General features: G+C 53.0%; 7 protein-coding genes and 1 non-coding gene across 8 annotated transcripts; 5 read left to right on the top strand and 3 right to left on the bottom strand.

The window, feature by feature from the left end:
- Nucleotides 1-786: 786 nt before the first annotated feature.
- Nucleotides 787-1,590, top strand: J4E85_008115 (uncharacterized protein; the record flags this gene model as incomplete). Its single annotated transcript, XM_051472343.1, has 1 exon — nucleotides 787-1,590. The coding sequence occupies one exon, from the start codon at nucleotides 787-789 to the stop codon at nucleotides 1,588-1,590; it is 804 nt and encodes a 267-aa protein (XP_051323808.1).
- A 94-nt stretch (nucleotides 1,591-1,684) lies between these two features.
- On the top strand, nucleotides 1,685-1,816 carry J4E85_008114. Its single transcript has one exon. It is a non-coding gene; the product is annotated as a tRNA-Arg (tRNA).
- Nucleotides 1,817-1,944: 128 nt separating this feature from the next.
- J4E85_008113 (uncharacterized protein) lies at nucleotides 1,945-2,685 on the bottom strand (the record flags this gene model as incomplete). The annotated part of the gene is made up of 1 exon (XM_051472342.1): nucleotides 1,945-2,685. The coding sequence occupies one exon, from the start codon at nucleotides 2,683-2,685 to the stop codon at nucleotides 1,945-1,947; it is 741 nt and encodes a 246-aa protein (XP_051323807.1).
- Nucleotides 2,686-3,187: 502 nt separating this feature from the next.
- J4E85_008112 (uncharacterized protein) lies at nucleotides 3,188-3,769 on the bottom strand (the record flags this gene model as incomplete). The annotated part of the gene is made up of 2 exons (XM_051472341.1): nucleotides 3,188-3,262; nucleotides 3,398-3,769. 2 exons carry the CDS (start codon nucleotides 3,767-3,769, stop codon nucleotides 3,188-3,190), a joined length of 447 nt encoding a protein of 148 aa, XP_051323806.1.
- Nucleotides 3,770-4,405: 636 nt separating this feature from the next.
- Nucleotides 4,406-5,744, bottom strand: J4E85_008111 (uncharacterized protein; the record flags this gene model as incomplete). The annotated part of the gene is made up of 2 exons (XM_051472340.1): nucleotides 4,406-5,594; nucleotides 5,680-5,744. The coding sequence occupies 2 exons, from the start codon at nucleotides 5,742-5,744 to the stop codon at nucleotides 4,406-4,408; spliced, it is 1,254 nt and encodes a 417-aa protein (XP_051323805.1).
- A 1,603-nt stretch (nucleotides 5,745-7,347) lies between these two features.
- J4E85_008110 (uncharacterized protein) lies at nucleotides 7,348-7,584 on the top strand (the record flags this gene model as incomplete). Its single annotated transcript, XM_051472339.1, has 2 exons — nucleotides 7,348-7,422; nucleotides 7,474-7,584. The coding sequence occupies 2 exons, from the start codon at nucleotides 7,348-7,350 to the stop codon at nucleotides 7,582-7,584; spliced, it is 186 nt and encodes a 61-aa protein (XP_051323804.1).
- Nucleotides 7,585-10,736: 3,152 nt separating this feature from the next.
- On the top strand, nucleotides 10,737-12,041 carry J4E85_008109 (uncharacterized protein; the record flags this gene model as incomplete). The annotated part of the gene is made up of 1 exon (XM_051472338.1): nucleotides 10,737-12,041. The coding sequence occupies one exon, from the start codon at nucleotides 10,737-10,739 to the stop codon at nucleotides 12,039-12,041; it is 1,305 nt and encodes a 434-aa protein (XP_051323803.1).
- A 498-nt stretch (nucleotides 12,042-12,539) lies between these two features.
- J4E85_008108 (uncharacterized protein) lies at nucleotides 12,540-13,726 on the top strand (the record flags this gene model as incomplete). Its single annotated transcript, XM_051472337.1, has 3 exons — nucleotides 12,540-13,031; nucleotides 13,080-13,166; nucleotides 13,232-13,726. 3 exons carry the CDS (start codon nucleotides 12,540-12,542, stop codon nucleotides 13,724-13,726), a joined length of 1,074 nt encoding a protein of 357 aa, XP_051323802.1.
- Between the last annotated feature and the right edge of the window lie 403 nt (nucleotides 13,727-14,129).

The following is a 14,129-nucleotide window of genomic DNA, read 5'->3' as shown; positions in this document are numbered from 1 at the left end:
TCGCGCCAACTGATGATCTTGGTTGGTAGATTGTCGCGCTGTGCTCACTGAAGACGCGATAGAAGTAGGGACCCTCAAAGCCGTCGATGAGTTCGTTTTGAAGCAAGTCGCTGCTGATTGGTCGGTCAAAACCTAGCCGCATCATCGATCGCCATTCACGTACCTCAACATTGTTCCATCACAATCCATCTCAGACCTCTACACCATCTTCCGTCATCTCCATTTTCGAGCAGCACAGTCTTTTGCGAAAGTACTGAAGTTGTCGCATGGCTTCCCGTGGTGTAGGGAAGTCTTCGGCTGGGCTGGTCCGTGATGGCGCAAAGCTCGCACCACCGCGTTGCAGCATTTTTCCCGCCCATCGACCTCATGTCAGCATTCATCAACTTCGTCTTCGAACAGATATTTTCATGACGTGCGTATAGATCAGTTGAATCTGATCACGTGAAATCGACGTCGGCCGGGATGACATTCTTCGTATTCACCGTTCTTTTCAGATGGAGCAGCAGTGGCAGACTCTTCTGACCACTTGATGTGTCCACTGCCTTCCAAACGCACAAACAAGACCTGTTCATACCATTCAACTCGCACAGAAGTGAATGGTACTTTCTTAATCGGCCGTTAAGTCACCATTGATCTCGGTGAATGCTCAAACCTCGCCCACTGCCCACCTACCGGCTTAGTGAACGCGACCCTTTCTTATTTATTTAAATATCGGCTAAGCAACGGGTTCCACTTCCCTAATACCTGACTTTACAACTCACAGCAAGAGGTATCTATTTACACCCGATGGAAACCGCCCGCGAATCCGACAGGCAATCCCCAGAAGAAGCAGTAGCTACTTCGCAACTTGTCTCCGAAGCTGTTCACTCTTCGCCTCAGGTCTGTGATACTCAGACAGACGCACAGATGCCTGCACCATCTGCAGACGGTGAAGCTCGTCTGAGCAATGGGGAAGATGCAAGTGCGACTAGTGTTCTATCAAATCTACCTACGATTACACTAAGTATGCCTTCCCCGCCGCCACTGTATGATCAGTTGTTTCCACCGCAGGCACCTACAGAGCGAACGCCAGTCATACAAGCCTCCCCGGAGGCCACATTACCAGCAGGTGATCAACGTCCGCAGGAGTCGCCCCAAGCTCATCATCCAACGCCAGGCACTCCACCTCAATGCCCAACACCTACCGCCACGCCCGTCAATCTTCCACCAGTCCAAATCGTCCCCCGACCCCAGGGAGACATTGATGAGATCTTCGAAGCTATAGAAACCAATAACTTCGACAGTCCCATCTTCGGGGAAGCAGGTGCGGTATACCACGACAAACTAACACGACGAGTCATGCCTAGGACACCAATGTTCCAGCATTACAACATCATTCCTGAGGTGCCCCAACCGAGGCCTGTAGCTGCTCCGAACGACAGACTGCAAACACCTGATACACCGACACCTAAGCCCAAGCCTAAGCGTAAGCCTAGGAAGAGGAAGCGCGACGAGACGCCGCAGGAGACAGTCATCAAGGAGGAAGATGGGGTAAAGGAGGAGCCGGTAGAGAAGAAGCAGAAGGGTGTGAAGATTGAAGACGCTGCGTAGAGGCCATCTCGTCGTAGCTATCTGGTGTCTTCTGAATGCAAAGAGCCTATTATATGGTCTGCAAAGGCATGGAATATTTCATAAGTGAAAGGAAGACTCTCTGGCGCAATGGTAGCGCATCACGCTTCTATTCAAGCGTCGCCTACATCTTTGAGAGTGGACGCACTCCGGGATGGAAGGCCCGCTTGAACCGTGAAGGTTATGAGTTCGACTCTCATGGGAGTTAATGGCTATTATTTTTGTGCGTTAAGTAACAATATCATGCTATACATGTCTATAGCGTCTTGTTTTGCTTCCAATAGGATTATCAATTGCTTCGTGACCATCTTCTCACCCAAATCTCGCCTGCACAATCTACCACTCCCCCAAATCCTCCCCCGTAAGATTCGGCCTAACATCCCCTCCCTCCAACCAAATCTTACACTTCCCATACAACACATCCCTCTCCGGCCCATGCGCATTCAAATCCATCTTCGGCGGCCTCCCCGCCTTGCTCTCCGCCCAAGCCAGATATCTATACCCACTCGGATACTGCCTGACCCCTTCCTCAGGTACATCAAACGCCTTCCCCGGCACCACAGGAACCATCTTATCCTTATCAAACAACAAAGTCATGAAATTGACACCCCATTTCCCAGCCTCGTTCTTAGATAGGAAAAAGAAGAAGCGGGTATCAGCTTCATTGTCCATTTCAATGTCATCAAGCATGATGCGACATGTAATCGTGACTTTCATTTTACTTATCGCCCTGTCGCCTTGTACATCGACCGTCTGGCCACAAATTCTATGCAGAATATATGGAAACGGGCCATGAGGCGTTTGTTTCTCAAACCCTTCTTTTGAGGACGCGATGAAATCATCAAGGCGGCCTTGCGTCCATGACGTTGTGATGTAGGCGCCGGGGTGGAACATGGAAGAGTAGTTTTGCCACTCGGCGGCGTCGCGGTACATGCCCCAGCCTTCGCAGATTTCGCGGATCTTCAGGCGGTCGAGGACGGAGGCGTCGGTGCCAGAGGTGTTGTTGCGGGTGGCGTTTTGGGGGTAGGTGGATAAGGGGGGTTGGACGGTGGTGTATTCGAGGCTTGGGTGTGGCATTTTGGCGGTGGATTGGATGGTTGAAATCTGTATACGGAACTCTTGGGATATTTCGGGTGTGGTATTTGTACAGTTGGTGTATACCTGGGTATGTCGCTGTGATGTATGCAGTGGTAACGGTTACGTCATTGAACGACTGCCGAACATGAGTGTTGTAATGGTGATGAAGACAAATGTTCTTCTGCAAATCGTGCCAGGCACCCACTAGCCACCTAGGTCTTGTATTCAGGAAGGTGCTGAACTCGGCCGTACATCGTTTCTGGGTCTTCCAAGGTCGGTATGAAGAGGTATCCAGGGCTGCCGAGTGCGACTCACAACGTCGCTCGTAGCGATCATTCTCGCTTCAGTCTCTTCGCGGGGCTACCCTCCGCCGAGGCGGGACCCCTCTTTGTGTTGGTTTGCTAGCAACCATCTCATGTACAAAGAGATACTTGCGTACAACTGTTTGTAGCAAGCATACTGCCGTATATAGGCAGCTCTCATCTCATGTTAGAATAGATCATCAATTCATCTCATTTCTGCTCACATTCAAGACTTTGTCGGGCTGCTCCATTGAAGGCTGCGCGCTCTCCTGCATCTGAAAGGTGAGGAATCGGGACGGTTTTCTGTCATGAACGCGCTCCAACTCCAGTCCTCGTGGTCATCCTGTGAAATACCCGGTATTAGTCTTGGTATCAAGGTGTATCTAGCGCTACCGAGTCTTGCGACTCACAGCGTTGCTGGCTTGCTTGCTCGCGGGTTCCTTTTCGCTTATGTTCTCGGGGTTGCTCGTCTTCTCGGCGCTGTCATCATCGTCCTCCGAGGTTGCAGCCGAACCGCTGCCTTGCTCGTAATCGTTTCTTGCTTGGAGTGCGGTTGCCTGGCTGTAGGTCGTCGGCTCTGGCCTCATATCCCGGGTCATCTCCTGCAATACGCTGGGCATTATTCGGAGGATTCTATCGTACGCTATCTGGACCTGGGGGCTGGTGCGGAATATGTGATCTACAAAATCTGTTTCCAGATCTTGTTCATTGGCGAATCGCGCCAAACCACCACCAGCCACCCAGGCCTTGTACTCGGGGAGGTGCTTGACGCGGTCGTACATTGTTTCGGGGATTGCGCGTCTCGGAACGCTCACCATCGCACTAGGGCTTTTTACAGTGTCTTTGCTGTTATCCGACATGTCTTGATAGTGTCTCTCAAGATCTTGTTGTGTGTGTTTAGAGGAGGGGATGTGTTGTGCGCGCGCAGATGGTGTGCAGGTGATACGTCGGAAGCTTTTGTGAGGTGCAGGTAGGCCTAGAAAATCATGGTATGCAGAGGGACTTCGTGATAGCAGGTTTTGGAATCCCAGCTTCCTGATGTACCATGGTTCTGGGGACTTGCGGCTTGGCGTTGATATGCCGGAAGATAATCTGTGATGCTGGGCTTGCCGAAATCGAGATGGTCTTTGGAGCGGATGCGCGGTTTCCGTGGTTATAATTCAACAGGAAAAGTGAGGTGTTGACTACACGATATTGCCTTCCCAAGAAGGAAACTACGTTCCGTGTTCTGGCTCGGAAGTCGCGGGTCAGCCAACAAAAAGATCGGATAGTAACCCATCAGGTAGGTGCACCTGGCCTGGGCGGAGTAGTGCGGGCAGAACGCCAATGACGGATTAGAATGCGCATGAACCGGTGGAGTGAAAATTAATGTAGACGATGGAAAATGGCTTCATATACAGCGCTATATACTAAATATCTTACACGTTCTGCTCGTTGATGAACAGACCGGCCATGCCCATACCAGTACCAATGCACATACTGGTGAGCAGAACCTTCTTCTTTTGCCTCCTGCACTCGCTCAGACCAGTGACAATTTGACGCGCACCAGTGCAGCCAAGTGGGTGACCCAGCGCAATAGCACCTCCCCTTGGGTTGAGCTTCTGGTGGTCGATCTTGAGTGTCTCGAGACAGTATACGGCCATGGAAGCGAAAGCCTCGTTGAGCTCGATAAGGTCAACGTCCTCGAGGGTGATGTTGAACTTGGAGAGGAGCTTTGGGATGGCGACGGATGGGCCAATACCCATGATCCTGGGTGGCAGACCAGCAACGGTGGCACCGACGTACTTGGCGAGGATGGGCTGGCCGAGCTTCTCGGCCATGGAACGCTTCATCATGAGGATGGCAGCGGCACCGTCTGTGAGTTGCGAAGAGTTTCCGGCGTGTGACCGGTCGCCATGGGGCAGGAAAGCAGGCTTGACCTTCTGCAGGCTCTCAAATGTGGTGCCGGCGCGGATACCCTCATCCTTGGTCAGGGTGACGGTCTTGACCTCGCCAGTCTTGGGGTCCTTGATCTGGGTGGTGATGGGCGCAATCTCGTCGTCGAACCAGCCCGCCTTCTGCGCAACCTCGGCTCTCCGGTATGACTCCGCAGCGTACTTGTCCTGGCGCTCGCGCGAGATGTTGAAGTCCTTGCCGACGTTTTCTGAGGTCTGGCCCATGGGCTGCATGCAGTCCTTCGCCTCCTGGTTCTCGAGCACCTCGTCGACGAAGGGCCTCTCGAGCCTGTCGCCGCCTGCTGTCATGCTCTCAGCGCCCATGGCAAGACCGCACTCGATGCTGCCGACGGCGATCTGGTTGGCAATGTCTTGTACGGCCTTGAGTCCCGAAGAGCAGAAGCGGTTCAGCGACGAGCCGGATGTGGTGTTGGGGAAGCCAGCGGCGAGCATGGCGGCGCGGACATAGTAGGCAGCCTTAGCATCTGAGACGTTGCCGACGCAGATGTCCTCTACTACGGCGGGATCGAGGTTCGACTTTGCGACGACTTGCTTGAGCGTCTTGACGAGGAGGCCGTCAAGGGTCGTGTCCTTGAAACCGCCCTTGTGCGCCTTGGTGAGGGGAGTGCGGAGGGCGAGGGTGATGACAACATCGTCGGGGTTCTTGGTGGTACTGTTGATGGCTGTCAGCGCTGCATTCTTCCCTTATCATCCGCCGCGCGTTCTTCACGTGTCATATCTGTCCGGGTGGAGCTTACAGAGCCGAGATGCCGCTGGCCGAGGGCGTCATGTGCGAAACGATGGACTTGAGGCGGTCGGTCATTGTGAAGGTAGAGAGGAGTAGTTAATTGAGGTTTGTGAGTGAGGAAGGCGAGGTTTAGGGGAGATGGCGAGTGAATGCGGAGGCGGAGACAGCTCTTAACTTAAGTTGTGGGGCAACATAGTCGCGACGGCTGGGCCGAGGATCTCGGAGCCACATATCGCCAGGTCACGTTCTCTCGGCAATTGCCCTCTTGCCAGGCCGGGCCTTTTTGCTCACTCAACAACAATCGCTGAGCATACTAATCAGCCCATGTTTTCGTAAGCCAGAATTCAAAGATGAGATGTATCAAGGTCTGCCCATCCACAGAAGTGCTGCATTGCTAGTCACGCCTTCCCCGCAATTCGCCGCCACGCTGCTTACGCCTCTAGCTTTGTGCTACCCAACTCCGACCTCATCTCAACCCACCGGCGCGGACACACACTCTCAACCTCTATCTGGTCTCATTTCAGTCATGATGAACTTTCGCACGTATGCGCACGCGAGTTCGCGTCTTCTACTTCCGCATCATTGCGTCGTTGCCCAATTGCCCCGAATGTCCCGTCGCGATTGCTTGGCAAAACCACGACGCGCAGAAAACACGCCGGTCTTCCGAATCGTGTTGCCTATAACATACATGTTCATATCGCTATCACTTGATAGGCGATATGCCATTGCTTGGGGTAGAGCGCATAAATAACACAGCCTCCACAGCCAGCATCGAGACCCAATCTTCTGGTAACTGTGCCACCTAGTTGTTATGCTGTCAAAGGAAATTTGGCCCCCAACGCCATCACTGCCCACACACCGCATCCCAAAAGGCAAGGTTAAACGCGAATCGCGCTGTCAAGAGGTAAGGGTGGTCAGGCAGGTCAGCCTTGCATACGTCGCGTAGCATATTCACAGTCATACTCTTAATCCATCGTTCGTACTACAGAGACGTCAACCACGATGCTGTCCGAGGTTGCCTGGATGCTTTGTCCTCAATGCGCCGCAAACAACCCAGCCAAGCGACTCAACGCCATGTCCCTATTGAAATTTCGCTCAAGATCCTAGCAAGACCCAATGAGCCTAAAGTGGCTTAAGGCGCACCGCGGAATGCATGCTGTCTGCACGCGCCTGTTGATAGACCCACACCCTCATTGGAGAGAGGAAAGCAACTCGCGAGGCTTGCATGGTCTCACACAACGGGAGCATGGGGGCGGCGGAGCAGGGCTGCGCTTTGACCTCATCCTTCCCATCCCTTGTGAGTACTACAAATGCTCGCTGCTGGTCTCGACCTGTTTGCAGTGGTACGCGATTTCATCGCCTCTCCGACCTCAGCCATGGCCGATTTCGCAACCGCATCCATGACGACTTCCTTCAGTTCCTCCTTCACGCGAGCGACACCCTCCTATTCGATTATGACCCCTTTCACTCCGCCGTCTTATTGCAACAACGTTGTCAAGTCGTCATGTTTTCTTGAGACACCGTCTAGTGGAACTTCAACTGGCACACCTACCCTAAGTTGTGGGTTCATTGAGCGCGATCAGACCTGCGGTTCAAATGGACGCCCCACCCGTGCTAGCGAATGCTTTCCAGGCAGTCCATTCCCATACTCGCTCTTGACATACTCCCCGGCTACAGGATGTCCTGGTGGGTGGGCAACGCAAAGTCAGATTATAGATTCGTCAAGCCAGACCACCGCAGTATGCTGTCCATCGTGAGTAGGTTCTGGCCAGCATGTTTGGCAGTCACTGACGTTGTTTATCAGTGGTTACTCGGCGCATACCTATTATTTCGCGAGTTGTACCAGTTCGATCACCTGGACCGCCAATTCGACTTCGGTCTTGGCCTGCCAGACGGATGGAAGCTTGGCTTCTGAACGGTTTACCAGCGAAGATGGTAGCGGCAACACAGCCGTTTGGGCCGCGAAAATGGAAGTGATTCTTACCACTGCATTGGCCTCAGAAGCGACATTCACCCCTCTCAGCGAACCAACATTAGATTTCGGTCCTCCTCATTATAACCCACCACCTGCCAATTCCCCAGAACCCAAATCACGTCGTCTCGGTACTGGCCCCATCGTCGGCATCGCCGTGGGCGCGGTCGCCGCACTGGCACTCCTTGGTGGACTCTTCTTCTTATGGCGTCGTCGCCAAAATCAGCATCACCACGCGCCGATACCGAAGGCTAGCCCGAGTGGAGAGCACGACGCGTTACCTGAGTTTGTGGGAAACCATGGCATGATTTCTCCGCCTACACAGATGGCGAGTTCGAATGGTTTGTTTCATCCACAGCCGGAGGTTAGGTCGCCGAGATTGAAAACAGCGCTCACACCACGGCGTTGATGGGTCTTGATGGCGTGGATATTCTCTTCGTTTGTTACTATATTGATACCCATACTGTTGAGCAGAGAGCGATACATTGTAACCACTTGGTCGTTCGAGACCGACTGAACCTTCTCTCTCTCGTTTTCATGATCCTTTGCTATGAGGCTTTTGTTCGGTTCCGCCTTCCTAAGTCCGTTGACGTGCGCGGGTCGGTCATGCCGAGCGCGGGATCTCACTGCGCAGCTCTGTTTGATCATCCCTTGTGCCAATCATTGTTATATACATAACATAAGATTTCCGGCAAGGTTGGTTGCCAAGGATCAATCTCTCGCCCGCTTTAACGCATGGGCAGATGTGCGGCGCAGCATACGGCGCGGAACTCAAGCAACATTTGCGAATCTCGTCACACCGTTGACCATCCTCTCATTAGCCGACGGTATCATGCGCCGCATTATAATGTTCCCGGTGCCAGGCGTTGCATATGAATGCACGGGTGCCTTTGGTCCCCATATGTTTATCGTCGTCTGCTCGTAGCCAAAATTATCCTCTCACATCCGCAAGATGGCCGACTCTCCCGTTACATCATCATCATCGTCTTTTGCTAGCGAACAAGCATCATCATCCTCTCCTACCAGCAACATAGACATCACTTCCCGCACATCGTCGTCGCCCGTAACAACACCAGACTCCACAGCCCCGTACGGGTCGCTGATTACGCCCTTCACCGCACCAGCTTACTGTTCCCTTCCCGTTCGAGAGTGTGACGCAGAAGGCAGCAGCAGCTGCGCATCGTGGGAAAGAGACCGGACATGCGGATCTGACGGCAAGCCCACTCTGGCAAGTGAATGTTTTCCGCCAGGAACACACTGGCTCGGCCCCTACCTTTCTTCTCACTCAAACCTCTTGTATTCTCCGGCAAATCAATGTCCAGAAGGATGGGTTGATGTAGCACGGAGGACTTTCAGCACATCTTCTACTTACACTCAAGTCGCATGCTGTCCTTCGTAAGTTCTTCTTGTGTATGCACAGCATGACAGTTTCAGTTGATTGACTCATCGGTACAGCTTTTACCGTACTAACGCAGGGAACACAAACCTGGCAGTGGAACAGGGTTGCTTCAGCCTTCCCGGCACGGACGTTACCACGTTAGAGGAGGTTGTGTGCGTTGAAGGCAAAGCTCCCGTCACTACTACCACGACCCTATCTGACGAAATATGGCGCAACCTTGTCGACGCCAGGCAAATCCAGTTGATCCTGCCTACACCCGAGTGTTCAACCGCATCGGACGGCTCATCTTCCTGCTCCTTGAATTTCCCTTCGCCTGCGCCAGAGACCACTCCTTCCAACCCCGACTCATCAAGCAAATCGCCACTACCGAAAGGCGCCATCGCCGGTATCGCGGTGGGCTTCGGTATCCTCTTGTTAATGGCCATGTGCGCGCCCGTTTGGCTCCTTCATCGGCGGAAGCAACGACAACATACTGGCACCGGTACAAAGAAGCGAATACCGTTCGATCTATCGTCGTTGCCGGAGCTTGTGGGCATTAAAGGAAACGGGGCTTCGAGCACGGAAATGAGTCTGGGTCATCCGAACGACGTGGTGCCGCAAGAGGGAGGGATCGCATCCGCGTCTGCGCCGGTGGCACGATAGTAAGAGTGGTTGTCGGGGTATGTAGATGGTCGTGTCATCGTAGCAGAATGAAGTCGAGAGGTCGCTATGAAGTCTGCTGCACGGTGATGACGGACTTCGGGCCATGCACGTGATGACCTCGCTCAGGTTAGCGCTGACGTAGCGCGTTTTGGGAGTCGCGTCATTACGTCAGCGGTGGGTGGCACACGCGTCGCGTCCTTGAACTCCGGCCATCGAGCTGTCAAACCTCGCCCAACAGCTTTCCCCCACGCACATGCTCGCCATGCTGAATCAACACTCGGGCATCGACGCGACAATGCGAACATATTTAACGTAGACACGCCACTGATTAATCGAGGATAGCACTTTCCCCGCCGACATACCGATCGTCAGCGAGACGAGCACAATGATTCGTTGTCCGCATCAATATCGTCGCCATGCTTTGTACCGAGACAAACGCTTGGATAATCCGGCCACCTTAGACTGATCCTATCAGGCTGTACTGCGCTTTCGGCATGGTAGCTTGACAAACGCCCTACTACTTCCTCCAATCTAGGCATGCGAACACGCAGGAGCGGTCAAGCTCGTGGAATGCCACTGCAGTCTGCTTGTGGGCGCGATGGCTTGCTCGTTTTGATGGCAATCACTGGGTTCGCTAATCTCGAGTTATAGACTCGAAGACAGCGAATACCGACCGCGATTTGCGGCTCTCTCGCCGTGGATTCACTGAACCCTATCGGGGTCGGCGTAATGACGCACGTACTCATGGCAGTCGTTGTCCGTTCCCTGCATTGTTGTTACCTACTGGCTGCGGCTTGAGAGTGTAGCCCGCCTTTCTCTTGCTGTATATTCACCTTCTTCCTCACCGATATATACGAACTCTACCATCCCACCGCCTAACTCAACACATCGACCGCCCGGAAACTAATTCTCACTCTACCTAACGCTCGCTCAACCCCTAAATCGACTACCGAAGCAAGACTGCAGCACACGACCCTCCTGACTGCTAGGCTATTCCCCGTTGTTGAGCCCACTCTCGACTACATTATACGAGACAGACCTGGTGTCTGTCGATATGGAGGTTTCTAAATCATGGAGCAAGTGGCAGGGTTTGGCTGCACTAGCAGTTTACTCGGTGACCATCATCGCCCTTGACCGTGTCTACGTAGAAGGCAGTACGTGGAAGTCCGTCGTGGCTTGGTGGAAGAGGTATCTGAAGCGCAGAAGGGATGACCCTTGGATAAACGCCAACACGAGCAACGAGATCATATTCAACATGCTGGCTAAGGCGATACCCGAGTCGCCAAACCATGTGTCGGATAAGGGCTATGAGCTTCTTTGCAGCTACAGCTTCAAGTCGTACACTGACACCCCTACGATCTACGTTCCTGGTACTCCGCCGATGTTTACGAAGCCAAACGCCCCGTTGAAACTGGAGCCGGACACAGGACGCTACTACATCGACCAACATGTAGCCAAGGTACCGCGGTTTCAGTTCGAGCCACTCTTCCAGGCACTTACTGTTATGAAGCCAAGCAAGCGTTTCGACGACGTTGATGTCCTCGTCGCTCGCGGATCAATGACCGCGCTCATTACATACGTCAAGGATGTATCATGCCAGCCGTTCGCACTGACCCTCCACGTCGTTGGCAATACTTTGATCGTGGGGCGACGGCTTCGATCTGGTATGGCTGGCTCTACCAACGGATCGTACGGGCGTAACTTTGAGGCTGCCTGGACGACGCAACTGGAACCAGATCTTCAAGATGCGGAAGGACATCACCATACCATACAGTACGATTTCGGTGGCCTCAACATCGTGGTAAGGGCAGAGACAGACGCATACATGCCCGATGAGCAGCCCTCCCAATACGAAATCGAGGAAATGTTGGCGAAATCCACATCGCATCCCGAGCCCGAGATTGCGAACACTACCATCCGACCCGAAAGCTCTGACTCGACCACCGTGCTTCTGGCAGGAAAGTCGATCTCTCATAGCAAGACGATGGAACTAAAGAGCAACAACCAGAGCAAGCCGCTCGATCAAATTTGGGTCGGTAGAACTTCGCGGTGGTCTCTTGGAACGAACAAGGATGGTGTCTTCTCTTCGACCGAGAAGCTCTTCACTCCAGAGGAGATGAGGAAGAGCTACGAGGATGACGGCAAGCGACAAGGAGCTCTTCGTAAGCTGGTGTGGTTGCTGGGCGAGCTGAAGACGACGGTCAAGGAGAACACAAGCAACGGGTCTGCTGTGCTTCTCTGCCTGGGAAAGGGCGAGGAGCTGGTGGTACGCCCAATGAAGACGCATTTGCCTGCCCTTCCTGATGCGATTGTGCAGCGTTTCTGGAGCTTGTCCGATCAGGACGAGATGCACGCGTAGGTATATTCAAGGTATTCATCAATTCTGATGACTGATATTCCAGGCTGCCCAATTCTTTCATTGCTCCTCAAAGCTATCACAATCATATTGCCTATCGAAGTATGTTCTTAACGGCTAGCCCGAACCAAGACGATGCCCCGGTTCGAGTCAAAACCGTAGCCTGTTCCCATTTATTGCTGCTCCGCTACTAGGCAGCCAATTGATTCACTTGCTAGGATTCCGTGGTCCGGTCTACTAGCGCTACGCTCTCTCCTCCGCCCCCAGATTTGTCGCGTTGGGGAGCTGCACGCCCTCTTACGTGGAATATCCCGAAGAGATGGAGATTTCACTAGGATTAGACAAGCAAATATGAAAATCTGACGTCAAAGTCGGTTCTAGGGTGCTCGGTTACCTCCTGGAGTGAGGGAGTATTGGCAAACAAAACACGCCTCTTCTACACGCCGGATCTTTTGATGGTATCAAGCCCCTTCGTTTCTCGTCCCCGTCTCGATCACGGTCATGAGCAGTCCCACCACCGGCCGCCAGCGCGGTACTGCCTCCAAAGCGCCCCGGAAAACACCTAGCAACGACCCCGACGTTACTCGTTGGGAGAATCAGCAACGTGCGCGTGCGCCTAGCGGCGCTACCCCACGGGTGAACACTCGAAAGCGCTCGAGATCTGGAGCGACTTCCGCCCTCGCCGACAAAGACGACGACGACGACGACTTCGATTCAGAGCACGACGTCAAAGTCAAGAAAGGCCGCACTACCTTCGACGAAAACGGGTACTTTAAAGAAGGCAACAAGAGCATGCGCTACTTTGGACCTGGGTTCACGGATCTATACTCGCCGTCCGTATCGCATCAACTCATCCATACCGGATTGTACAATCAGATGCCGCCCCGCGATGTACTTCAGAGGCCTTTCCATCCACTGCACAGTATTGTGACCCCCTCACAATTCGACATATCCGTCTTCACTATCCCGCTGACCGCGTTGGAGATTCTTACGGTATGAAACTCGTAACAGTCTCTCGAGATACTGCTAACTCGTTTCAAGTTCTTTCCCTTACATGCGCAGATTCCCGAAGTACAAGCCCGTTTCGCACAGAGCGGAATTAACCCAAGATTCCAGGCTTGGATCATCGTGAGTCTTCTTCTATGCTTTACCGAACGCGCGTTATTGTACTGAGCTGACACTCCATCGCGAAGAATCGTCAGCACTTTCTCCAAGGTCTGGACTGTCTCTTCGGTATGGACGCACGCACCTGGGTAAAGGACTGGAAAAAGAAGAAGGGAGTGACAAAGCCTGTTAAAGGAGCTGCGCCGCAGCCACCGCAGCCGATCATCCATACGACCAGTCACTACACATTCACACCCGGTGTCAACCGACACACGGGCTTCGACATCGCCAAGATACCCTACGCGCTTATCGATTGCGCCGAGGGTGTTCATCCTTGCAATTTCCCCCAGGGTCTTGACCGCGGTCCCTTTACCGAAGCCCTCATTCAAGCTCAGCTCATGATTTACTCGAAGCTTATGCTGGCTGATCTAGATGCGTTCATTGCGTATTGGCTTATCGATCGAAATCTTCAGGCCGGCTACAGCGATGCGGGTTTCCTGAAGAGGTATGTGGCGTTGCATGAGGAGTATCGGGCTATGGTGAGGAAGGATGTAGAGGCTCACGGCTATAGGTGGGAGGACTGAGGGTTGAGCGATGTGTTGCGGGGAAGTTCAGGTTTGAGGATGGTATACTGGCGGATAAATGGAAAAGAGGCATGTAGATGTTTAGACTGCGTCTTGTTGGGAACATTCGAGGATGTGATATCGTGCGTGTTACTGTCTGAGATCAACATTACATTGCTCAAAGCTACTGTGTCGTGTCTAAACACACGTCTCTATCATCACATGAAGCTTTTGCGCTGTACTCAATGTAATAAACTTTGTCATTTGAGCGAATGTCACATGTGTGAGCCGCTCGACTATTTTAGAAATTACCCGTCTCATAGACCAATGTCGCAGCAACACGCGCGAAATCATCTGCTAAATCATTTGGATAATTGCGAGATCTGTTATTCAATTCCTTCCTTGTCTTCCCATGTGTCTTATT

Source organism: Alternaria conjuncta (genome assembly GCF_024043145.1).
Source record: "Alternaria conjuncta strain BMP 0040 chromosome Unknown scaffold_12, whole genome shotgun sequence".
NCBI lineage: Eukaryota > Fungi > Ascomycota > Dothideomycetes > Pleosporales > Pleosporaceae > Alternaria > Alternaria conjuncta.
The sequence above is the reverse complement of the archived record's forward strand: the minus strand, read 5'-3'. Positions and strand labels throughout refer to the sequence as shown.